This window comes from Trichosurus vulpecula, chromosome 3 (genome assembly GCF_011100635.1).
Source record: "Trichosurus vulpecula isolate mTriVul1 chromosome 3, mTriVul1.pri, whole genome shotgun sequence".
NCBI classification, from domain to species: domain Eukaryota; kingdom Metazoa; phylum Chordata; class Mammalia; order Diprotodontia; family Phalangeridae; genus Trichosurus; species Trichosurus vulpecula.
This window is the reverse complement of record NC_050575.1, coordinates 230,379,607-230,404,057: the sequence shown is the minus strand read 5'-3', so window position 1 is coordinate 230,404,057 and position 24,451 is coordinate 230,379,607. Positions and strand designations below refer to the sequence as shown.

General features: G+C 40.8%; 2 protein-coding genes across 7 annotated transcripts in view; both read left to right on the top strand.

Annotated features, from left to right (window-relative positions):
• The window catches only part of HPCAL1 (hippocalcin like 1), a 192,379-nt gene that overhangs the window by 112,917 nt on the left and 55,011 nt on the right, over positions 1-24,451 (top strand). For 5 of the 6 annotated variants that reach the window (XM_036751487.1, XM_036751488.1, XM_036751489.1 and 2 more), the window contains one exon: positions 24,271-24,362. The gene's annotated coding sequence lies outside the window, so the exon portion shown is untranslated. Of the gene's footprint in view, positions 1-3,674; positions 3,692-24,270; positions 24,363-24,451 lie in introns of those variants that run through there. The other variant, XM_036751492.1, reaches the window with a different exon arrangement.
• Positions 20,527-20,925, top strand: LOC118842419 (enhancer of rudimentary homolog). The gene has a single exon (XM_036749943.1). The coding sequence runs from the start codon at positions 20,527-20,529 to the stop codon at positions 20,923-20,925; it is 399 nt and encodes a 132-aa protein (XP_036605838.1).

Below are 24,451 nucleotides of genomic sequence, written 5' to 3'. Positions count from 1 at the left end.
CTCTCTCTCTCTCTCTCCCTCCCTTTCCACCACTCCCTTTTGATCTTGAGGCTATCGTCACTGTTTCTATCCTTGGCCCTCAGTTAGGCCTGGTGAGAATTAGAATACTTTCCTAGGAAGAGTGGAAATAAATAAGGGTCAGGGAAATTGATGGGTATAAACAAATAAGGCAGTGAGGGGGGCAGGGGGTGGGGCTTATGGTTGTTTTATTAAAGGGTAATAGGATTCAGAGCTAGAAAGAACCTTAATGATCTTCTAGACAACAAGGATAGGGAAGGGTTCAGTGATCTTGTTAGAGAAAGAAGAGGGCAGAAAATGGAGGGAGGGAGGGAGGACAGGAGGGAAGGAGGGAGGGAGAGAGAGAGAGAGAGAAATTGAGAAATTGTACTAAGTGCTAGGAATCCTAATACAAGCAAAAAGCAAGATAGTCCCTGCCCTCAAGGAGGAAGAAAAGTGGGGAGGTACCTGGATATCAATGCCAAGGCACAGTTCAAAAGGCATTTGGAGAGCCATAGACTGAATTAGTTGTGGAGCAAAACAAGGCTGGCATAGCTGTTCCCCTCAAATGGAAATTCCCAGATGAATTCAGATTCCCTTCACCACCAGAGGATAAGGTTGCTATCCTTTGTGCTTGAAGAGGACCAAAATGATATCATCATGTTTGGGTCAAGGTACAGGGTGTCCAACAGTGGCTGATCAGACCATTATGAGCTCGGAAGGCTCTACCATAGGTCGGGCAAAAATAATCCATATGAATATCTGGAGTCTCTAAATTTGCTCATCTTGCATATCTTTTGAGCTGCTGCAATTCTGCTTCTCTCAGAGCACAGTGCCTTCTTTGATTGAGGCATGCCAGGCTGGGCTGTGCTGTGCTGGTCTCCCATGTCTCACAATCAATTCCAAAGTTCTTCAGAGAAACTTTGAGAGTGTCCTTGTACCACTTGTGACCTCTGCATGAGCACTTGCCTTGTGTGAAATATACATTTGGCATTCTAACGATGTGGCCAGCCCATCAGAGCTGGCATTCTCTGCAGTAGAGTTTGAATGCTTGGCAGTTCAGCTCAATAAAGGACCTCTGTGTCTATTACCTTATCTTGCCAGGTGGTCTTCAGAATCTTCCTGAGGCAATTCAAATGGGAGCAATTCAGTTTCCTGGCACAGCACTGGTGTGTTTTCCAGGTTTCACAGGCCTAAACAATGAAATCAGCACGATGTATCTGTAGGCCTTCAGTTTGGTAGGTAGCCTAATCCCTCTTCTTTTCCACACTTTCCTTTGGCGTGTCCAAAACATTGAGCTAGCTCTGGCAATGCCTGGGTCAACCTCATCAGCTACGTGCACATCCCAGGAGAATATACTGCCTAGTTAATTGAACTTATCCACGGGATTCAACATTTCTGCATTTGCTCTAACTAATGGTTACACATATGGATGGTGCAGTTCTGGCTGGTAGAAAACCTATGATTTCTTGATGTTAATTGTCAGGCCAAAATTAGTACAAGTGGCAGAGAAGTGATCTGTACTTTGTTGCATCTCAGCCTTAGAGGCTGCATTTGAGTGCACAGTCATCTGCAAACAAAAAGTTGCACACCAACTCTCCCTCCGCTTTAGTCTTGGCTAACATGTAGCCTTTTCAAGTTAAATAATTTACCATCAGTGCTGTAGCTGACCTTGATGCCATGTTCGTCTGCGTTGAAGGCATCTGACAGCATTACTGAAAACATCATGCTGACTGTACATACAACTTCCAGATGAGAATACTCATCTCAATCTATCTGTACCTTCTCAAAAGCTCCAGAGTTTTAAAGCATTGCTCCAGGCACAGAGACATTAAGTGACTTGTCCAGGTCATGCCCAGTATACACAGCCAGGATATGTTAGAGTTAGAACCTTAACCCAGTTCTTCCTGGCTCCAAGGCTGCCTTTCTCAACTATGCCATGAAGCCTCTATTTGAATACCTTCATTTTACAAATACCTAAGACTCAAAGAGAGGAAGAAATTATCTCAAGGTTATGTTGGTAGTGAGTGGTAGATCCAGGATTCAAATCTAGCCCTTCATTGAGTGCAATTTCTCTGTGAAAATACTTTGCCTGGGATAGTTCTATCAATGTATCCTAGTTCTCCCTGGGACCAAGATGGCTGCTTAGGTTTTTAGGGGGATGAGCTTAACTGATTCCATCATTAGGCACAAAGATTGAAAGGAGGCCTGAACAGATTGAAATAGAGGCTGTTGTCATATGGTACAACACCAAAAACCTTTGCTTTGCCCTCAATGGAGTGATGGTTGATCAGATCCAGTGAGCCTCTACTGATGGGTTTTGGGGCATTTGTACTGTGGTTCCTGAAGCAGTAATCCAGATTCCTCCTCATTCGTGGGGAATGAATAATTTACTCCTGTCTTTTAAATGACTGATTCCTTCTACAGATGTTGGATATTAGGCCCCTTAGGTTTTATAAACCGTGTATTAAGGAAGCCTTTGCCTAAGAACCTCTTGTTCCCCCCTTGTGCCCCTTCTGGGAGTAACACTTTTGGCCTCTTCTTAACAGGCTGCCTTCCAAGTGCAGGATCACAAGTTTTCCCTGCTTTTGTGATGTGAGTCCTCAACTTGCAAGGAAAAAGCTTTCATTCCAGGCAGAGGTTCTTTGGGGAACAGAGGTCAGGGTGCTATCTTACTCTGGGGGTTCTAAGAATGACCAAAATCTTTAGACATTCTTGACATTCTGAGAGTCTACCCAGAAATAAGGATGGCTAGCATTATTTTTATTGCTTGAAGGTTTACAAAGCACTTTGTTCAATTCAGTTTAATTCAGTAAATGTTTGAGTGCCTACTATGTGCTGGACACCAGGCTAAGCACAAGGGATACAAATAAGAAAGTGAAAGTCCCTGCCCTCCCTCAAGGGACTTTACAATCTAACGGAGGAAGACAACTCATGAAAGAAAGTGGGGAAAGGAGGGGAGGTGACACCAGAGGATACTGGTGGTGGGGGTTCTGTGGAATTTAAACCAAGCAGAGCTGCAGATGGAAAGTGGGCGGAGTGAGCTGGAAGTCCAATTTCTGTCCCTTATAAAGGAAGGTTTTGGGAGGAGGTAAGTGTTCCATCCTTCAGTCAAGGGAGAGGAGGCTGAGGAAGGTGGGAAGGTGTTGAGTATCCAAGGCTGAGTTAGCAGCATGTGATGAGATCTAAAGGCAGAAGTGCGGAATTGGATTCAGTCAGAGGGTCACATTTGAGGACCTAGAGGGCCACGTGTGACCTCAAGGCAGTAGGTTCCCCACCCCTGTCTAAAGGTATCAGCTTATCCTCAGAGAAACATCTTGTTCCATAGAGTTGAAACTAAACAGAAGTGTAGATGGAATATATCTTTTATATGCTTCATTTGTCTTCACAATGGTCTTTTGAATTAGGTGCCATTATTACTCTCCCCGCAACACTCATATACATTTTACAGTTGAGGAAACTAAGTCTTAGAAAGGTTAGACTCCTTGTTCAGGGTCACATTAACTAGTAAGTTTCTGAGGCCAGATTTGAACTGAGGTCTTCCTAACTTTCCTAAAACATGGCTGTTATCATGGGATCATAGATTTAGAGCCAGAAGTGAGGTCATCTAGGCCAACCCCTTCATTTTACAGGTGATGAAACTGAGACCTACAGAGAACGACTTGCTTGGTGTCACACAAAAGTTGTCGTTGAGGTAAGATTTGAACTCCGGTCCTTCAACTCCAAATCCAGTGCTCTTTTCACTGTATTTTTCACTGCCTCTTCATTATCACTCTCCCACTCAAGAACCCCTGATAGCTCCTTCTTGCAACAGCAAATCTGTCTAGTATTGGTGATCCATCCCATCATACTCATCTTATCTCATTTCCCTACTACTCACCACCATGAAACTTCTAACACTGTTAGGTCATTCTCTTTCTTATCCCCTGTAGATGCCATGTCAGTTTTGCATTCTCTGATTATGTCTCTGTTCTGCTTGAAGTGTTTTCCTCCCTCCTCTTTGTCTACCCTTCCCTCTTTAAGGCTTAATTTAAGTGTTATCTTCTCCAGAATACCTTCTCAAATTCCTTGAACCCATACAGAACTCCTTCACTCTTTGAATTTCAGTAATACTTATCATCTGTGTCATAGCTTAGCATCTATATACTGCTTTATATTGCTTTCTCGTTGCTTCTTGATGATGATCATAGTGTCTTAAGTTTCTCCTGCATAAGGCTGGACATAAAAGAGATAGTAAATACTGACTGAATGGAGAGCAGGCCAGTAATAGATAGGCATTTACTGATTCACCACTTCCTTGTCTTTGCTTGCTCTCTCCAAATATCACATTTTTCTTGACATTACTCTTTGGTTCCTAAAAATACTTTCCTCTAAATATGCCAAGGATTGGCACTTTCAATTTTAAGGTTGGACAAGATAAGAATTACATAATGAAATATACAGTGTGTAGGGAGGGACTATTAGGAAAATTGGATACCCAGGATTCTAGATTCACATTCTAGATTTGCATAATATAACCAACACCCTCATGCTGAACTTTGCTAAACCAGTCCATTTGGCATCTGGAAGTAAGGGTTGGACTTCTTGAAATGCAAACTATATTCATTTTTACACATCACATTTTAAGGATCAGCCAATCAATAAGCATCTACTACATGTCAGGTACTGTAAACACTTGGGATAAAAAGACAAAATCAAAATAGTTTCTGGTCTCAAGGGGTTTATATCATATTGGAGAAAATATTAATGACCTGGAGCACATTCAGTAGTAAGCAACTAGGATGGCAAAGGTACTGAAGATGAGTCCACATGAAGATTATTTGAAGAAAATGGAAATATTTAGTTTGGAGAAGAGAAAACTTATGGGCAACATGGCAGATATCTTTGAATGTTTGAAAGATTATCATGTAGGAGAAGAATTAGATATTATGTTGTCTTGGCTTAGCTCCATAGGGCAGAAATAGGAGTAATAGATAGAAACTGCAGAGAAGAAGAGTATGGCTGATATATGGAAAAACTTCCTAATAATTAGAGCTGTTTAAAAGCGGAATAAGCTGCTTTGTGTGGTATTGAGTTCCTAGTTACTAGACGTAACTTGGGTATAACTGTAGTAGGAATATAGGACAAATGTCACCAATTGAACCATGCTACTAAATAAAACTCCAGAGTAATCTGCATGGTTTTGGTGCTACCTTCCAAAGGCATGGTGAAAATTGAAATGAGTTTACTCTCTCTAACAACAATGGGCTCCAGGGGAATTTCCACTGAGGAGGAAAGGAAAGTCAGTCAAAAGAGACGGATTCAATTTGAGGGTCTCTTGCTGTATTGGCTGGGTGTGACTGATAGGGTCTGACTCACAAAAGAGCTATTAACACTCCTCTGCTGGGAAATGGTCTTCTAGTAAATACAGTATGGTAGAGAAGCAGCAGATGGCAGTAGAAGCTCAGCAGAGAAGTAGCAGATGGCTGTAGAAGCAAACTTTCTATCTTATCATGGATAGAAATGGCTTGAGAAAATACATTTTTTAAAACAAGATAAAACATCTTTGGTAAATCCCTAGAATATTTAAATGATATAAAAATAGAAATCCTAGATGAATTCCAAAGAATGGAGCACTACACACACACACACACACACACTACCCCTGAAAGCTATACCCAGGTTTAAGTTATTCTCTAAACTCCAAATATTCAAAATAGCTCATGAGTACACATTAAATATTTCCCTTTTACCAAACCAACAAGAGGACACATTAGTTCTCTCTCTCTAATAACAACAACAACAATAATAACACCTACCTTTAAAAGTTGTTGTGAGGATCAAATGAGATAATATTTGTAAAAAAAAAAAAAAAGTGCTTAACACAGTACCTGGCATATAGTAGACACTATATAAATGCTTTTTCCCCCTTACCTTCTACCTCTATTTCTCTTTCTCTCTCCTCCCTCCTCCTTTCTCTATTCCTTTCTTTTTTCTCTCCCCTCCCTCTCCCCACTCCCTTCATTTCTTCATATGTCCTGGACAAGTCATATTTTTTGAACTGAATCCCAGTCAGAACACTCCCTGCCTCTGCAGTGGCATCTTACTACTCCTTAGCAGAGCTGCTGATGTCATCAGATGGGCTGCTGCTATCTTCTGCTCCTCTGCTACATTGCTGTTGCTACTGTCTCTTCTAAGCACATGAGTCTTAATAGTTCTTTTGTGAATTAGCTCCTAGTCTCAAGTTTTTTTCAGATTGGTTTGGTTTTTTTTGGGGGGGGTGTTGTCAGACCAATATCTCTACCCACCCGAAAAAGCAAGAGCCCCTTAAGTAAAATCTGTCTTATTGAGTGACTGTTTCTTTATCAGTGGGGGGAGGAGGGGGGGAGAGGAAAAGAAAGGAGAGAAGAGGAAGAGAAGGAAGAGAGAGAGAGAGAAAGAAGAGAGAGAAGAGAGGGAGGGAGAGAGGAAGAGAGAAGGAGAGAGAAACATCAATAGTCTTTCACCTCATCTTCACACCTCAAGCCAAACAATAATTCTTCATACAGTTTTCTCTTGAAAACATTGAACCTAAAATGTCTGCCAGTCTAATTCACTCTGCCCTAGGACTGGACCTCATGTTTTGCTCTTCTTCTAGAAATATGGCCTTGCTGTGCTCTGCTTAGAGACTTAACTGCAGTGTTTAGAAACTTTTTTTCCTTCATTATAAAACACAGTTGAGAATGTAGGATATGCTCCAAGTTGATATTTTTATTCTTCCTCCTGTCTTTTAAAATCACTTTCTTCCTGGGAAACGTGGAGGGAAAGCTGTGGGGGACTGTCCTTAGGAAGGTGTACAGTGGGGCAAGGCCATATAGTATAGTGGGAAGAACATTGAATTTCAAATCAGAAGACCTGGATCTGCCACTTGACCAAGTCCTTTACTCTCTCTGTGAACTCAAGGCAAGCTCTTTTCTCTTCTCCAAGCCCCAGTTTCTTCTTCTGTCAAATGTGAGTGTTGCACTGAATCTCTGGAGCATTCCTTCCATTTCTAAGACCTAAAAGCCTAGGAATAAGTCACTGTCCCCAACAACAGGAAAACTAGCACTGGGGTGGAATGAACAGAGAAACATACTGCCTGCCAGCCGGCAAAAGAAGCCAGGAACTTTTTTTTTTTCCCTCCAAAGGAGCCCTAGGGACAGAAAGGAAAGGAATAATTAATTAGAGCTAGAGTATGGTGAGGACATAGCTGCTCTGGCATGTTGCTCCTGCAGAAATAACTTTCAGCAACAGGCTTTTCAGGTTTTAGAGAGGCAGTATGGTAAAGTGGTAACATCTCTCCCTACATGTGGAGTAAGAGGACTGCAATTTGGATCTTGGATCCTCTATTTGCTTGCAGCGAGATCTTGTTACTATTTAACCTCTGTGGCCCCACTTTCTTTATCTCTAAAATAAAGGGGTTAGAATAGAACTAGATGATCCACAACAGAGAGGCTTAACAAGCATTTATTGAGTGCTACAACAAGCATTTATTAAGCGCCATGTACCAGATGCTGTTCTAATTGTTTTAGAAATAATAGTTCATTTCATCCTCATGATGACCCTGGGTGGTGAGTGCTGTTATTATCCCCATTTTTTAAATAAGGAAACCAAAGCTGATGCAAGATCTGTGCCCAGGGTCACACATCTAGTGTTTGAGGCCGTATTTGAACTCAAGTCTTTTTGACCCCATGTCCAGTGCTTTATGCTTCACACACTTGGCTGCCCCTAACCTTTTTGTGTGTGTCAGTCTGGTGAAGCCTCTGGACCCCTTCTCAGAATAAACTACTTTAAATGAATAAAATAAAGTGCATAGAATTAGAAAGGAAATGTATTATATTGAAATGCAATTATCAATTAAAAAATATATTCACAGAAGCCATATTATGAACTCCTAATATATAAGGTAGTTTCTTTCTCTGAAATTGTGTTTTGAAGCACCTTGCAGCTCTGATACTTTGGGGTCTTACGTCCTTTCCAGCTCCAGTTCCTATCATTTTCCAATGATGTCCCAGAATTATCTTTGAGTCTAAGAAGGGAGACATTCTTCTATGACAAAGGGAAATTATTTTGGGCATTTTGTAGTTTTCATTTTAAATAAATATGGCAATTATATCCTAGCAGATGAAACCCACTTCAATGAACAAGAGTTGGGGAAGAAATGAATGTTTGTTTATTCTCCTCATAGCCCTATTCCTCTTCAGATGATTTTGTGGAAACAGAAGATTATATTGACTACTTTGCCCAAATTCTCTGCCTAATGTTTGATTCATTTTCAAAACTTTGCAATAAAACTAGGACAGGGATCAGGTCTGGATATGTGATTTCATTGGTATGAGAGTTCATTGTAACTCTCAGGAGAGGAAAGTCCCCTGTATCAGTGTAAGTTGGCACATTTCCTACGACTTCAAGTTCTAGAGAGTTAGCTAGTTTACTAGTGTACTGTTAGTGGGCCGTGAATTAGTCCAGCCATTCTTGAAAGCAATTTGGAGCCATGCCCCAAAAGTCACTAAACTGTTCATACCCTTAAATTACCACCACAATGCTTATAACCCAAACAAGTCAAAGGAAAAGGAAAAGTTATATACACATATGTGTGTATGTATGTGTGTATATTTAACATGTACTAAAATATGCGTATTAGCTCTTTTTGTGATAGCCAAAAATTGGAAATTAAGGGGGTGTCCTTTTTTGGGGAAATGGCTGAATAAGTTGAAGTATATAATATATTGGAATAATACTGCACCATAAGAAATGATGGAATGAGTGATTTCATAGGAAGCTGGGAAGACTTTCATGATTTGATACAGACAGCAGAACAAAGAGAATAATTTATACAGTGATAATAACATTATAGAGAAAAACAATTTTGAAAGACTTTAAAACTCTCATCAACACTAATAAACCACAAGTTTGAAAGAACAAATATGAAACATGCCACTCACCTCCTGACAGAAAGGTGATGGACTTAAAATTTAGAAAACAACATACATTTTCAACATGGTTAATATGGAAATTTGTTTTGCTGGACTGTGCAGGTATATATTGAGGGAATTTTTACTTACTTAATGGGGATGAGTAGTGGGAATTTTTACTTGCTTAATGGGAATGGATAGTGGGAAGGATAAATTAATTTTTAGAAATACACATTACTTGAAAGAAAAAAATTTAAAAGACAGTCACCTAGAATGCTATAAGGTTAACTGACTTGCCCAGGGTCACATAGCCAACATGTGTCAGAGGCAGGATTTGAACCCAGGTATTCCTGGTTCCAAGACCAGATTAATAGATAAATTATAGTGTTTGGGACTCTTGGTATCCAAAGAGATTGATCTCTTGTGCCTCTTTGGGCAGTCAACAACTTCAACCCTGTGCCCTGACCCCACCTTTTCCATCTCTATTCTTGCCCCTAGGATCTCGTCCCTTTAACATTACTTCTTGACCCCAACAGGGATTCATATAGGAGACAGATGGTGTGTATTGGAGGCTTTTCTGGGAGGCAGCCTGTGCTCATGGGGTTTCTACCCTTTTCTCTCCATCCAACAAACCAAAGAGCTCAATTAAAAGAAGAGAGAGAGAGAGAGAGAGAGAGAGAGAGAGAGAGAGAGAGAGAGAGAGAAGGCAGGTTTTTTCTGATTAAAAATATATATAATTTTTAAATTAAAAAAAGTTTTTAAAAAACAAATGAGGGAGACAGGAAGAATCTGACATGAACGCAAACAGATATGATACGTGATCATTCTTCCCTTCATTGTGCCACCTTGCTGTCTGTCTTTTACATGTAGCTCAGAGGAAATAGAGCAGGCTTTTATGGATAATGTAACACCTGAGCTGAGCTTGTAAGGCTAAGGGGAACTTCTATAATAAGGTAAGGAAAGAGTGCATTTCTCGAGATGGAGGCCTTTGTGACATACCTAGTTAGGAGAGATAGGACCAAATTGGGAATCAGCTAGCAATTGAATCTAACTAGTATTTAGATTGCATAAAGGGGAATAAAGTGAAAAGCTGGAAATGTAGATTGGAGCCAGGTTGTGATAGAACCTCAGTGTCAGGCTAAGGAGTTTTCATTATATCCTAGAAAGACTAGGAAGCCACATTTCTGAATGAGAGTGCATGGTAAGCTTTCTAAATTAGAAAACTTGTTTTGGTAGATGTATGGAATGAAGGATGCAGTGGAGAGATTGGAAGCAGGACAAACAAAGGCAGATGATCTCTAAGATCCCTTCCTGCTGTGACATCCTATGACCCTGTGTCCAACTCAAACAGATGCAACTACAAGGGATGTACCCATAGATGAAGGCTTCTCCAAAATAACATTAGCTCAAGTGGATCTACATTCATTGTTCTGTTTCTCCAGAGGGGCTCCTTGCCTATTTTCATTGTTTTCCTGTTAGCCAAGGTTTGTTGGTTGTTTCTTCATTTTAATCCCATGTGAGAGGAGGAGCCTTGGAATTATGCAAAGGAAAAGCTCAGAGCAGAGACTTGGGAGTTTAGGCAGCTCTGTATATTAGAAGGAAAAAAAGGAAGGCGTGGGAAGAATACCATTATGCTTAAAATAGTGGCCAGAAGCTTTGGAGATTCCAAGAATTCTGTTAATATACAACCAACTATTTCATTCGCTCTTCTGTTTGCCAGAAAAGTCTTGAATGAATAGGGTTTTATGTCTCATTCAAATCCAACAACTTTGGCTGCAGCCCAATTTCTGTAGGCCCTTTAGGGAAGGCTGGCTGATCTGGGTGCTTGCAGAGGGCCGGGTGCTTCAGTCTTCACCTGTTTTCTTTGAGAGATATCAGAGTTCAACAGAAAGAATATTGGGCTTAGAATCAGAAGATGTGAATTTCAGTATCCTGTATGGCTGTGAGCAAGCCTGTTTCTTTTGTAAAATGAGGATTTGGGGCAGCTGGGTGGCACAGTGGATAGAGTGCCAGCCTTAGAGTCAGGAGGACCTGAGTTCACATTCAGCCTCAGATACTTACTAGCAATGTGACCCTGGGCAAGTCACCTAAGCCTGTTTTCCCTCAGTTTCCTCATCTGTAAAATGAGCTGGAGAAGGAAATGGCAAACCACTTTAGCATCTTTGCCAAGAAAACCCCAAATGGGGTCATGAAGAGTGACTGGCATGACAAGAACAATTCAACAACAACAAAAAATGAGGATTATTATACTTATAACCTAGGTGGCACAGTGAGATCTAGTGCTGGGCCTGGAATCATGAGTTCAAATCCATCCTCGTGAATTTTATAGTTGTATGACCCCGGGCAAATCACTTCATCTCAATCTGCCTCAGTTTCTTCATCTGCAAAATAAGGATAATAAAAGCACCTACCCCCAGGGTTGTTATAAGGATCAAATGAGATATTTGTAAAATGCTTGACACAGTGCTTAGTGCTTAGTGGACACATAATAGATGCTTGGGTTTTTTTTTCCTTCCTTATAACAGAAAGTATTAATATGGGAAAGGCACTAGACTTAAGAGGAGTTAGGAAAGGCTTCTCATAGAGGAGAGGGATTTTAATTGGGACTTAAAGGAAGTCAGGGAAGCCAGGATGCAGAGGTGAGGAGAGAGAGCATTCCAGGCATCAGGGACAGACAGAGAAAATGCCGGGAGCCAAGAGATGGAGTGCCTGTTCATGGAACAGTCTGGAGGCTAGTATCAGTGGATATCAGAGTACATGGCAAGGTATAAGGTATAAGAAGACTGGGAAGGTAGTGGGGGGGACTAGGTTATAAAGAGCCTTGAATGCCAAGCAGAAGATTATGTATTTGATCCGAGAGACAACAGGGAGCCACTGGAGTTTATTGATTAGGGAGTTGACATGATTAGACCTGCACTTTAGGAAAATCACTTTGGTGGCTGAATGGAGGATAGATTGGGGTAAGAAGAGACTTGAGGCAGGGAGACCCACCAGCAGACTATCACAATAATCAAGGTGTGAGATGAAGAGGGTTTGTACTAGACATTTGCACAAGGCCACTAGGTGGCTCTGTCAGAGGAGGGCAGGGGGCATATTTGAGAAATGTTGCAGAGGTGAAATCAACAGGTCTTGGCAACAGATTGGATTTGGGGGGTGAGAAATAGTGCAGAGTCAGGGATGACTCTTAGATTATGAGCCTGTCAGCTTATCAGCAGCCAGGTAGTACAGTAGATATTGTCAGGCCTGGAGTCAGGAAGACTCATCTTCCTGATTTCAAATCTGGCCTCAGACACTTGCTGGCTGTGTGACCCTGGGCAAATCACTTAACCTGTTTGTCTCAGTTTCCTCATCTGTAAAATTTCTGGAGAAGAAAATGACAAACCACTCCAGTATCTTTCCCAAGAAAACCCCAAAAGAAGTCACAAAGAGTCAGACAGGACTGAAAATGAGTGAGCAACATCACCATATTAGCACTAAGATAAGAAGTGATAACAAATAAGAACAGTATTCAGCAAAAGGTATGACCTACAGTTAAGAGTGTAACCCTGAAATATTTAAGCAAACTATTGAAAATAAAAAATGAGAAATAGAAAAAAGATGCGATATTGACATTGATTACAATAATTTCATTCAGGTAATTAATTGCTACAACAAAGAAACCAAAAGGGCCTTAATCAACAAATATTTAACTTACTTGCCAAACTGAGAGTGATGGATGCCAAAGCCAGCAGTAGTTTAGAATATAGTTTCATCTGTAAAATATTGGAAAGAATCATGGTGGTGGACAATTATAAGCAGGGTTGTCTCATTAAGTAGAGAAAAACAGTAGAGGGCAAAATCAGTTTAAAGAAATCTTGGTGAGATATACCATTAAGCAGAGTCATCCGAGGGCATTCAAGGATGAAAATAGGAAAAGGACTGCAAACATTAAAAATGGGAAAGGTTTGCAAAAATGATTACAATAAGCTATTTTGTCCGTCAGAGATATTGGCATCATCACAGTTGGATCCTAACATTACAGTCCCTGGGGCATTTATAAAGTAAAAATGTCACTAAAGAGAACAAAAATGGGGCAGGTGGGTGGGGTCGGCAGAAACCACTCGGATTGGATCAAGTATTTACAGAACAGATGTCTGCTTTAGGTTATACAATTGTGAGCACACCAAGAGACCAATTTAACATGATATATAAAGGTGGAAAAGATACCAAAGGCATGGGAAAAAATCTTGAACCTTATTGATTCCAAAAAAAAAAAGATGAACAAAAACATCAACAGCTATTGGCCCACATGAACCTTGAGAGACCATCCTATCCACTTCCTGGTTTTAAAGCAGGCAAACCTCTACGCCATCTTTACTACTAATTCTGGTATCAAAATATATTTTCTGAGTTACCTGCATTGATCTTTCAGAACTCTACTTACTTGGCTCATGGAGAGAAGGCAGTACTTGAAGTCTGAAGACCTGAACTCTAGTTTTGGCTGTGTCTGTATCTGTATGATTTTGGACCAGTATCTATACCTTTTTGGGTCTTGGTCTCCTCTCTATAGCTGAGGGAGTTATACTGGGTGATTTCTAAGGTCTCTTGCTGTTGTGACATTCAGAGCTCCATCTGAAACAATCAGTAGGGGCTCTGAAGTCCAAGGATGAAAACAGAAGACTCCATATTCTTTCCCTGGTTTCTTTCATATTTTTCCTGTTTTAGTTCCTATAACATAGGAAAGGAAGAGAAAGCTCAGGCCTCTCATTATTTCAGTCATGGGGCTAATTCCCCACAAAAAGCCAGGAGAGAAGGAAATCAAAAAAGATATTTTGGGAAGAAGTCCAGATACCCCAGGACTGACTAATCAGCAAGGCATTTAGCACTGGTGCCATGGAGGGAATGATGCCTATGCAGGGATTCACCTATTGCCTATTTATTAGAAGAATTTTATAGTTTGCATCAGAGAACAACCAAGCTTCTCTACTCCTCTGGTATGGCTTGACTGCAGTTTGATTAGCTCACCAACTCAATCACTGGAAGTATATGGAGGAAGGGAGCGAAGGAATTTTAAATATGCCCATTTCGTTCCTTGACCGGGTGAAATGACCATAGGAGGGGAGGTTGAAACTAAAGCAAGGTTACAAAATGTCAATATCTAGTACAAAGCCTAAAGCCTTAACATATCTGCCTCATTCCCTGTTCCGGGACTATGGATGATCAAAAGTTGACTGCAAATGAACAGTCTGGCTATATGTAGGTTCAATTTTCAGTTCATACATCTGTTATTTTAAAGTCTTTTTTCCAGCTGAGCCCAGGCAAAGTTTTTTGGGTATTTATTTTTTGTCTATAAGTTTATGAATAGCTTTTTTTTGAGTTTTAGTGGAGATTGGGGTTCTAGACTTCACTTGTACCATTAATTGTGTGAGTTTGGGAGCAAGCTATCATTTACATTCCTGGATCTCAGTTTCCTCAACAGGAAAAGGAGGATTTTGGAAAGATACAAAGTTCCTCCATGCATTCAGTGATTTTTCGTTTTATTTTCCAGCTCTAATAAGGGTAAATGCAAAGTTCTATACTTGGGATCAAAATTGGTTCCACAAATACAAGATGGGGAAACGCAGCAGCTGTAAATAAATCTAAAGGGTTTTAGTGACTGCAGGATCAAAATGAAAATACAACATAGAAGCCAAAAAAAGATAATATAATCTTAGGGTGATCTAAAGATACATGTCATTCAAAAGGAGAGAAGAAATAGTCCCAATGTGTACTCTGTTCTGGTTGGAGCACTTCTGTAGTATTTTATTCTATTTTGGTCACCACATTTTAGGAAAGACATTGACAAACTAGAGTTAACCAGAATGGTGAGGGTATTGGAGATCATATTTACAATGTAAGCATCGCTTAAGGAACTGAAGATGTTTACTGTGAAGAAGAAAAGAGTTGGGGGAACAGGAGAGGCTTCACAATACAAATGCAAAGTCCTATACTTGGGATCAAAGAGTTGATTTCACCAACACAAGATGGGGAAATGAAGCAGCTGAAAATAAATCTTGAGGGTTTTAGAGACTGCAAGATCATGGGGCATTGGATTTGAAGTCAGAGGACCAGAATTTGAAACCCAGCTTTGCCACTTACTTTCTGTATAGCTTTAGCCAAATTATATAATCCCTCTAGGCCTCAGTTTCCTCATCTGTAAAGTTGCATATGTAAGACTAAGTGACCACTGAGGTCCCTTCTAGTTTTAAACTCATAATCTTCCTTCAAATTCCAGATAAGGTTCTACCTTCTACAAGAAGCCTCTTCTTGTTCAGCTTAATGCAAGGGCCTTCCCACTGTTAATGATAGCCAGTTTTACCTGGATACAGCTTGTTTGTACATAGTTGTTTGCATGTTGTCTCCCCACTAGACTGTGAGCTCCTTGAGAGCAGGGACTGTCTTTTGCCATTCTTTGTATGCCCAATACTTAGTGCAGCACCTAACACAAAGTAGGAGCTTTGTAAACGCTTATTGTCTGACTGATATAAAATAGTTTTAAAATAGTTTTCATTTCAAACACAGCCTCCAAATGATCATAATCCTCAGATCACCTCTCTCTGACTTCGTACTGTTGTGTGTGTGTGTGTGTGTTTAAATATGTATGTGTACATCTACACACGTAAATTCATATTTATATGCACACATACATGCATTCTTATATTTCTGTCTCCCTCCCCCAGCAGACTTATCTTCCTCATTAGATTTGGCTTGGGGTAATATTAAAACAGTTTGTCATTTCCTGAGTATACACCCATACTCCCAACTGGGGCTGGTGTAAGAAGGGAAGGGGTCCCAGGAGCAGGAAGAGATGAGAAACCTTACCTGGAATTCCTTATCTATTGTTCATTTAACATAGTTGTCTGCTTAAACGGTGCAGTTCCGTTTAAGTATCTTTCAGGTATACCCATCACCCCCAACATCCCGCCCCTCAGCTCTTCTCCCTGCCCCCACCTCTTGACTTCAATCTGGAGACAGAAAGACCCAAGTTTGAATGTCAGTTTGCTATTTACCATCTGTGTAAACTTGGATATCTCAAGTCCAGGCCTCTGTACTGGCTTCTGTAAAATGGCCCAGTGGGGAGGGTGGGGGGGTGGGAAGGGTACCTCCCTGGGTGGCTGTGAGTACCAAGTGAGATAATGTAATAGATAATACTTGGGTGTTATGTAAATGAAAACACTTCCAGACTTTATGGATCTGGGCCTTCATTGGCATCAATGTTTCTTCTATACTTTAGGGGATAGTTTTACTGAGTTTTACTCTGGCCAAAAATACATCACCTCGAGGCAAACCTAGTTATGAGTCTCTACATTTTACTATGATGTCTCAGAGATGTCAGACACGCAGTTCATTTCCAGGCCTACACTTGAAGCCTTTATAGTTTGATAGAACCTGTCAGAGCTTGTGTTTTGCTGGCATAGCCTTTGAGAGCCCAAGGTCCTCTCCACCCCTGATGAGGCATCAGATGAGGACATTAGTGAAGGAGAGATGTGCAATTGAGCTATTATTAATTAACTAAACTTCTAATGGCCACTTTAAAGACTGATTCAGAACAGCCGCCATTTATCAGAATTGCTTGGCTGCCACCTTCCCTTATCTCATGGAATTTTCACCAGCTCATCAGAGATGTCAAAGGTTTCCTTTATCGTTCCTACCTCTCTTTTCCCACTGCCCTCAGTTTTGGGCTCCCTGCCTCCCCTTCTTGAAGTATGTAGTACTGTCCTTTGTGTCCACCTGCTCATTTCCCATTCCCAGCTAAATCTTACTCTCTCTGTGTGGATTTTAGGCAAGTATGGTCCCTTTCCCAAAATAATTTGCATTCAAAGCATTATCTTTTTCTTTTTTTGAGAGAAGAATGATATCTGGTTAAAGAGATTTAACAAGTAGTAGTAGTTTTTTTTTGGTTTTGTTTTGTTTTTTTTTTTTGCTAGGGGGTGGGGACCAACATGTACTACCTCAATCCTTGCTTATTTTGTGTTTGTGTTTATTTTAAAGTACAGAAGAAGAATCATAAAGTGAGAATCTGAGCTTGGTGACCCTTTTGTGGAGAGCCGTAGAGGCGTGTTTGGCAGGCTTACTTTGCATTCCCAGGCCTCTGCATTTTTGTGCTCCTGGAGGAAAAGGCAGGGGTAATTTGTAAGACAATCGCTAGACAAAAATCGGGAGCAACCAATCGTAACGCAACATAATTATTTCTGTATAATGACTTCTCCTTGTTTCGGTCCAGAGCAACGACTGTAATCTTTATCTGTCACAGGAAAGCTGGCTATTCGGGAACCCCTGTGGTTTAGTGATGGAGCTTCTAGGAAATTTGCAATTCGAGTTAATCTCCTGTTCCCAAGGAGCCAAGGAGAACGGGTCACATAAGTTCTTTGCCATGATGGGAGCTTCTTCCTACTTAGAATTGTTCACTTTCAAAGCTGGAAACGTCCATTGGTGTCGCTGAGTCATTGATTTTCTGGGGGAGGGAAGAGATGTTCAGAGAGGGGGAAGGGACTCGGCCAAGGTCACAGAACTGAGGGCTGGTAGCCAGGAAACCCCTTCACTATAACATTCCCCACAAATGGTCATCCATCCCCTGCTTGAAGACTCCTGATCCAATGGAGTCTCACAGTCAGTAGGTACCAAAGGTGGGATTTGGACTCAGGTTTTCTGATTCTAAATGCAGTGGGAAAAGGTGTGTTGTTGCTGCTGCTGCTGCTGCTGTTGCCAGTGGCATTGTTGTTATTTTGGAGGCAGTCAGGGTGAAATGACTTGCCCAGGGTCACATAGCTAGTAAGTGTCTGAGGTCACATTTGAACTCAGGTCCTCCTGACTCCAGGGCCAGAAAAGGAAGAAAAAGTGCTTCGTAGTACAGTGACTAAGGCCTTGTCCCCGAAGAATGAATGACATGTTGTAAACTCTGTGCGAGGTGGACCTAATATTAGAATTATTTGCCATCATACAGGTCCATGAAAGACAGCGTGTTCATAGATAGAGAGCCAGTCTCAGTGTGAAGAAGATGTGAGTTTATGTCCCACCTCTAAATTTGCTGACTGTGTGGCCCTAGGATGAGTCATTCAATTTCTCAGCACCCGGGTCCACTCTCTAAGACTGTGACTCTGCAAAGTTCTTACTCTCAACACACAGTTTCCTTTCCTGTTTGCCCTGAACATTTTAGTTGGCAACATGACTGGAGAGTCAGGAAACTTGCAAAAGAGCCTTTTTTTTTCTTTTTTCAGTTCTTTGTGAATTCAAGTTCTAACATACTTTAAAGTTAAATCTATATAATAGGTGAGTTGTGTTTATTTTGTGAATATTATACTTAGGGGAAGGGAATAAACATTTATTCATATAGCACCTACTATGTGCCTAGCACTGTGCTAAATGCTTTTTATAAATTATCTCATTTGATCCTCATAATGAACTTGCGAGGGAGATACTGGCAACAGGCCATCTGCTTTAAGAGGAGCAATTTAATTCAATAAACACTTATTAACTGCCTTTTGTTATTCCTGTTATTCAGTTGTTTTAGTCGTTTCTGACTCTTCATGACCCCATTTGGAGTTTTCTTAGCAAAGATACTGGAGTGGTTTGCCGTTTCCTTCCCCAGCTCATTTTGCAGATGAGGAAAGTGAGGCAAACAGGGTGAAGTAACTTGTCTCATCAAACAGGTACTAAGTATCTAAAGCCACATTTGAACTCAGAAAGATAAGTCTTCCTTACTTCAGGTCCAGCACTCTATCCACTGAGTGACCTAGCTGCCCTTATTAAGTGCTATCATGGGCAAAGCTGGGAGCAGCCTGGACAAACCCAGAAGGGCTCATCACTAGAAGAAGGTGAGTTACTGGGTAAATATCTATGACAATCTATGGAGATTATTTATTAAGGAGTTGGGGGTAGGGCTGCAAATTGTGATATGGAAGGAGCCCCCTCAAAAATGGCAGAAGTCATTGGAACATGTAAACATGGTAGAAGTATGAGGAAGCAAGGTTTTTGGTGGCTGGCATAAAGATCTTTCCTGAGGACTCCCAATGGCATTGTCTGTGCATGGCACCAAGCAGAGCTCTATGCAGAGCTAGGAAAGAGGAGTTAGTGCATTCAGCCCCTGGGATATTTAATGTTGAACTTGAGAATTTAGATGAGGCATTTTAAAAAAAGAAATCCTTTTCGCATACAAGTATGTTCTTTGAGTCCATGTATAAAGAGATATTTGAGTTTATATGGGAAAGTGTATTGACCAGAATTCTAGTCCTGGCTTTGACTCTAACTGGCTCAGTAATTGGACGAGTCAGAATCACAAAATCTCCAAGTTGGAAAGGACTTAGAAGTAATCCATTCCAGTTTTCCTTGAATAGGAATTCCCTCTTCAAAATCTCCAACAAGTGGTGATCTATGTTTGGCCTGGCGACCTCCCAAAGAGACAATCTGCTACTTCCCATTTCTAGATAACTGAAATTGTGAAGGAATTGTTTCTTACCTTGAACCTAAATCTGCCTCTCTGCATCTTCTACCCGCTGTTTTTAGTTCTGTTCACTAGAACCAAGCAGAACCAATCTTCTACTTGACAGGCCCTGGAAAGGTTGAAGGTTTGTTTTTGTTGAGTCATTTCAGTCGCATCCGACTCTCTGTGACCCCATTTGGGATTTTCTTGTTACCAAGGCCCTGGAGTGGTTTACCATTCCTTCTGCAGCTCATTTTACAGATGAGGAAACAGGCAAATAAGGTTAAATGACTTGAAGGTATCTATAAAGTGTTCTCTTCTTCAGGCTGAGTAGTATCAGTTCCTTCAACTGATTCTGGTACAGAGGGGTCTTGACACCTTTTGCTGCCATACTTGTTCTTCTCTGGACTCTCTCACAAATAATTCAACCTTTCTGGAACTCAATTATCTATAAAACAGGAGAAACCACGCCTGCCTGGCCTGCCTCAAAGAATTTTTAAGTGGATCAGGTGAGATAATGTTTGTGAAAGTGTTTCACAAACTCTAAGGTGTTTCATATATAACAGAAGAAATTATTGTTAGGTTTAATATACATTAAGTAATTTTGAAAGTTAATAAGTACAATATACATGTAAAGTTCACTTACTTTGGGAATTTCTACATAACAACTGACTGCACATTTATCTTTTGGACCTCGTGACAATCTTGTGAGGCAGATCCCACAGATATTATTGTGTTTGACAGGTGAGAAGATGGAGGCCCAGAGATGAAAATCATCATCTATGTTCTGCCGCTTTGGCTAGGTATATGTCAGGGTTCTTCACTGGACTCTTTTCTCCCTGTACTGGCTCCCGCTCATCTCATCAGCTTTCATGGGTTCAACTAATATCTCTATGCAGATGATTCCCAAATCTATGCAGGCCTCACCTTTTTCCTCATCCCCAGTCTACACATCCAACTATCTGTTGGACATGTCCACTTGTCAAAGCTATTTTTATAATAATGTTAAGATATTTAATTTCTAATACTATAGATATTGATAGATATAACCCACATAAAAACTCTTTAATTTTTTAAGAGTGTAAAGGGGGCTCTTCTCGTGGGGATTGGCTGTTAGTGCTGTTGTGGCTTAGCTTGCGTGCAGTGGCCGTGGCGGCGGCGGCGGCAGAGCTCAGCACAATGTCTCATACCGTTTTGTTGGTACAACCTAGCAAGAGGCCAGAAGGCCGAACTTACGCTGATTACGAATCAGTGAATGAATGCATGGAAGGAGTTTGTAGAATGTATGAAGAGCATCTGAGGAGAATGAATCCCAACAGTCCCTCCATCACATATGACAGTTGTCAGTTGTTTGATTTCGTTGATGATCTGGCAGATCTTAGCTGCCTTGTGTACCGAGCGGACACTCAGACATACCAGCCCTACAACAAAGATTGGATCAAAGAGAAGATCTATGTGCTTCTCCGTCGGCAGGCCCAACAAGCCGGCAAACAATTCAAGTGGCAGCCTTGGGGGGTGAGGGGAGGGCTTGGAAAACAGGTGTGTACAGCGTGCTGTAGTGGGAGCTTTGTATTATAGAAGTCCTGTTTCCATTTTGTTACAATCTAGCCAAGGTCGAATGTATTAGAAGATTTTTGTCTCATTCAATCTGAAGCCCCTAGCCCTCCCTACTTTCTTTTTCTTTTTAACTAAGAAGTAGCTGAAAATTTCTCTTTGGTCAGTTAGCACTTGGTTACAGTTCTTCCAGCTGTTCATATCTGCTTATAATGTTCACTGTACTCACCCTTCTGTGTGAGGATTTTCCAGAATTTAGTTAGGTCCTCAAAATTCAAAGGCTTAGTAGAAAATACAATAAATGTTCTTTAGTTTAAAAAAAAAAAGAGTGTAAAGGGGTCTCAAGTCCCAAAAGTTTGAGAACTGTTCTTCTGAACAAACTGACCTACCTGGTGTTCTCCATGCTCCTAGCTCTGGACCTTTGCAAAGACTTTCCCCTAAGCCAGGAATAATAATAAAAATCAACATTTAACTTTCAAAGCTGTTTTGATTGTCTGTGATTCATTCATTCCAGCCCTCTTCTCATTTGTGGAAGGGACCCTATCAATAATCCTTTTCTCCTTCCCACACAGAGCCATTTAAAAAAAAAGAAAAAACAAAAATTTTATACCAAGTATGAATGATTAAGCAAAAAAAAAAAAATCCCACGTTGCCCATGTCCAAAAAAGTAAGTTTCATTGTATATCTTGAGTCCATTAAGTTTCTGCCAACAGATGAGTATCTGCTTTATCATTAGCACTCTGGAATCTGGGTTGGTCATTACATTGTTCAGAATCTGGAAGAAATCTTAGAGATCTACTCAATCTGACTCATTTTACAGATGAGGAAACGAGTCCAGGAAAATTAAGTTACATACCCAATGCCTCACACATGGCAAGTAACGGAGTTATGATTCAAACCCATATTGTCTGACTCCATCCTCAGGCTCCTAGCTCCTAGAGGAGAAGATTCTACACCAACTCTTGTTCCTGAAATTCAGAGCACTTCGCTTTTTGAATTCAAGGCAAAATTTTGCTTCTGAGCAGAATTTCAGCCTATGTTCATTCATTACCATCAAACCTGCATTACCATCATTTGCTGCATGTGTGTTTTAAACTTTGAATACCTTGTATCAGAATTAAGGGAGTGAGGCCCTTAAGAAGAAAGGAGGGGAACCCAGTTGTCATTCTTCAAATATGCTCTTTTCCTGCTGGTCTGCAAAGCGAAATAAAAGAAAACATTCAATTGCCGGGATAGGGGTTTTGTGATCTGTCATCACCTTATCCCTAATACTGGGCCTTGGGAAAGGAATGGGGTGATAAAACTTCATGGGGTTTCATTGTTTTATTAAACAAATCCTTATTGAGTGCCTGTTTTACGCAAGGCACTCTTCTGAATGTATTTTTGTTGTCGGGTTGTTTTTTTCAGTCCTGTTTGACTCTTTGTGACCCTATTTGGGATTTTCTTGGCAAAGATACTGAAATGGTTTGCCATTTCCTTCTCCAGCTCATTTTACAGATGAGGAAACTGAGGCAAACAGGGTTAAGTAACTTGCCCAGGGTCACATAGCTATTAAGTGTCTGAGGTTGGATTTGAACTCAGAAACACGAGACTTCCTGACTCCAGGCCTGGTGCTGTACCCATTGTGCCATCTAGCTGCCCTCTGAATGTATAGGGAGAGGCAAAAGAGGAAAAAATACACATCTGCATCCCTCTTTTCAAGAAACTTATGACAGCACATGCAGAGCTTATATCAAATTGCTGCCTTCTCAATGAGGGGAGTGGGGGAAGAAAAGAGGGAGAGAATTTGGAGCTCAGAGTTTTGAAAAATGTTTAAAATTTTACATGTAATCGGAAAAAAATAAAATATCTAAAAGAAAGAAAGAAAGAGAGGAAGGAAGTAAGGAAGAAAGAAATTTATGGGCTATTTAGGGAGTCTGGTTGTATGTACTATGTAGGTGGTATGGGGGCTAGAGCACTGAACCTGGAGTCAGGAAGATCTGAATTCATATTTGGCTCCTGATATTTAACGAGCTATGATCCTGAGCAAGTCACTAAACCTCTATTTACCCATCTATAAAGTGGGAATATCAATAGCTGCTACCTCCCAGGGTGGTTGTGAGGATCAAATGAGACGTTTATGAAGTGCTTAGCACAGTGCCTGGTATATAACAAGTGCCTTATAAATGTTGGCTATTAGTAATAGTATCAAGAACACTGAACTTGAAGTCAGGAGTGGATTTGAGTCCTTTCTTTTTTAAATTAGCTTGGAAAAATCACTTAACTTCTGGACATCAGTCTTCTCCTTTGTAAAATGAGGCACTTGGACTAGGTTAGGGGGGTTATATATTTTATATTAATTTTTATATTCAACCTAATTAATTTTCTTTGTAATATTTTATATTTTGTTTTATGCATTTAGAAACGTGATTCTGGGAAGGGTCTATTGGTTTCACAAGAGTGCCTTGTTATCTGTGAGTCAAAAATTGTAAAGAACCCTTGGACTAGATCAGGCATGAGGCCTGCAGTGTGATTTATGTTGCCTGCCTACAAGCATAGAAATTTACATGAATGCTTTAGTAAACAAAGCCGAGCTACCACAAAGCTCTCACCAAAATGGCAAATCAAAATATGTTGTCTATTGTTTCAATAAAAACCTAAGGTTAGACAGCCCTGGGCTAGATTATCTCTAAAATCCTTTCCAGTTCTGCCACTAGAATCCAGCGAGCTTACTAAATATAATACTACGAGGCAGAACGGTCAAGGTTGTGAAAGAGGCACAAAAGAAGTGCTATGAGGGTTCATTTTATAGTCAAGACGGGCAGAGGTAAAGTGACTTCCCCAAGGTCACACGGCTAATACGGGTCTGAGGTCACACTTGAACTCAGGATTTCCTGTCTACAGACTCAGAGCTCGATCCACTGTGCCATCTAACTGCCTCATGATAAGAGCTCATGATTTGCCAACAGGTTTGTTTTTTTTTTTCCATTGACTGTGTTGCATTTGCTCCAAACGTTCCTCCCCCCACTGTCCCTCTCTCACCCACCACCCTCCTTGTTACTATGCAGGGCACTTTCAGAAATTGAGGCTGGCTGCTCCTTTTCTCAAAAGGCAGCTTCTGATCATGCCTGCTGGAGCCATCTACTAGAAACATCTAGCAATTAAAAGCTGGGCCTGAAGCCAAGAACTGTGATTTTTATTTATTTCAGTACAGGGGTGGGAGAGTCACTGCAGCCTAGCAGGCTGATTTAATAAAAAAAAAAAAAAAAAGCAAGCAGGCTCAAAAAGAAGTTTGTAGCCTGATCTGCACACTTGGGGCTTCCACTCTGGAGCCTTGTTAAGCATACGTGGGTAGGTGAATGATAACTGGTGTCTTATCTTCTTTTTCAGGGGCATGGTCTAGTGGTCTGGCCTTAGGACTTGGAGTCTGGAAGCCTGAAAATTCTCATCTCAATTCTGATTCTGAATTCTGCTGGCCTTGGGTAAGTTATCCCACGATGACTGGATTTAGATGAGAAGAGCATCAAGAGCAGAGGTGGAGAGGGGAAGATAGGAGAGAAGGAGTTTAGAT

Coding starts and splice junctions, on each gene's coding strand:
- LOC118842419 (XM_036749943.1), top strand. CDS start 20,527: ATGTCTCATACCGTTTTGTTGGTACAACCTAGCAAGAGGCCAGAAGGC.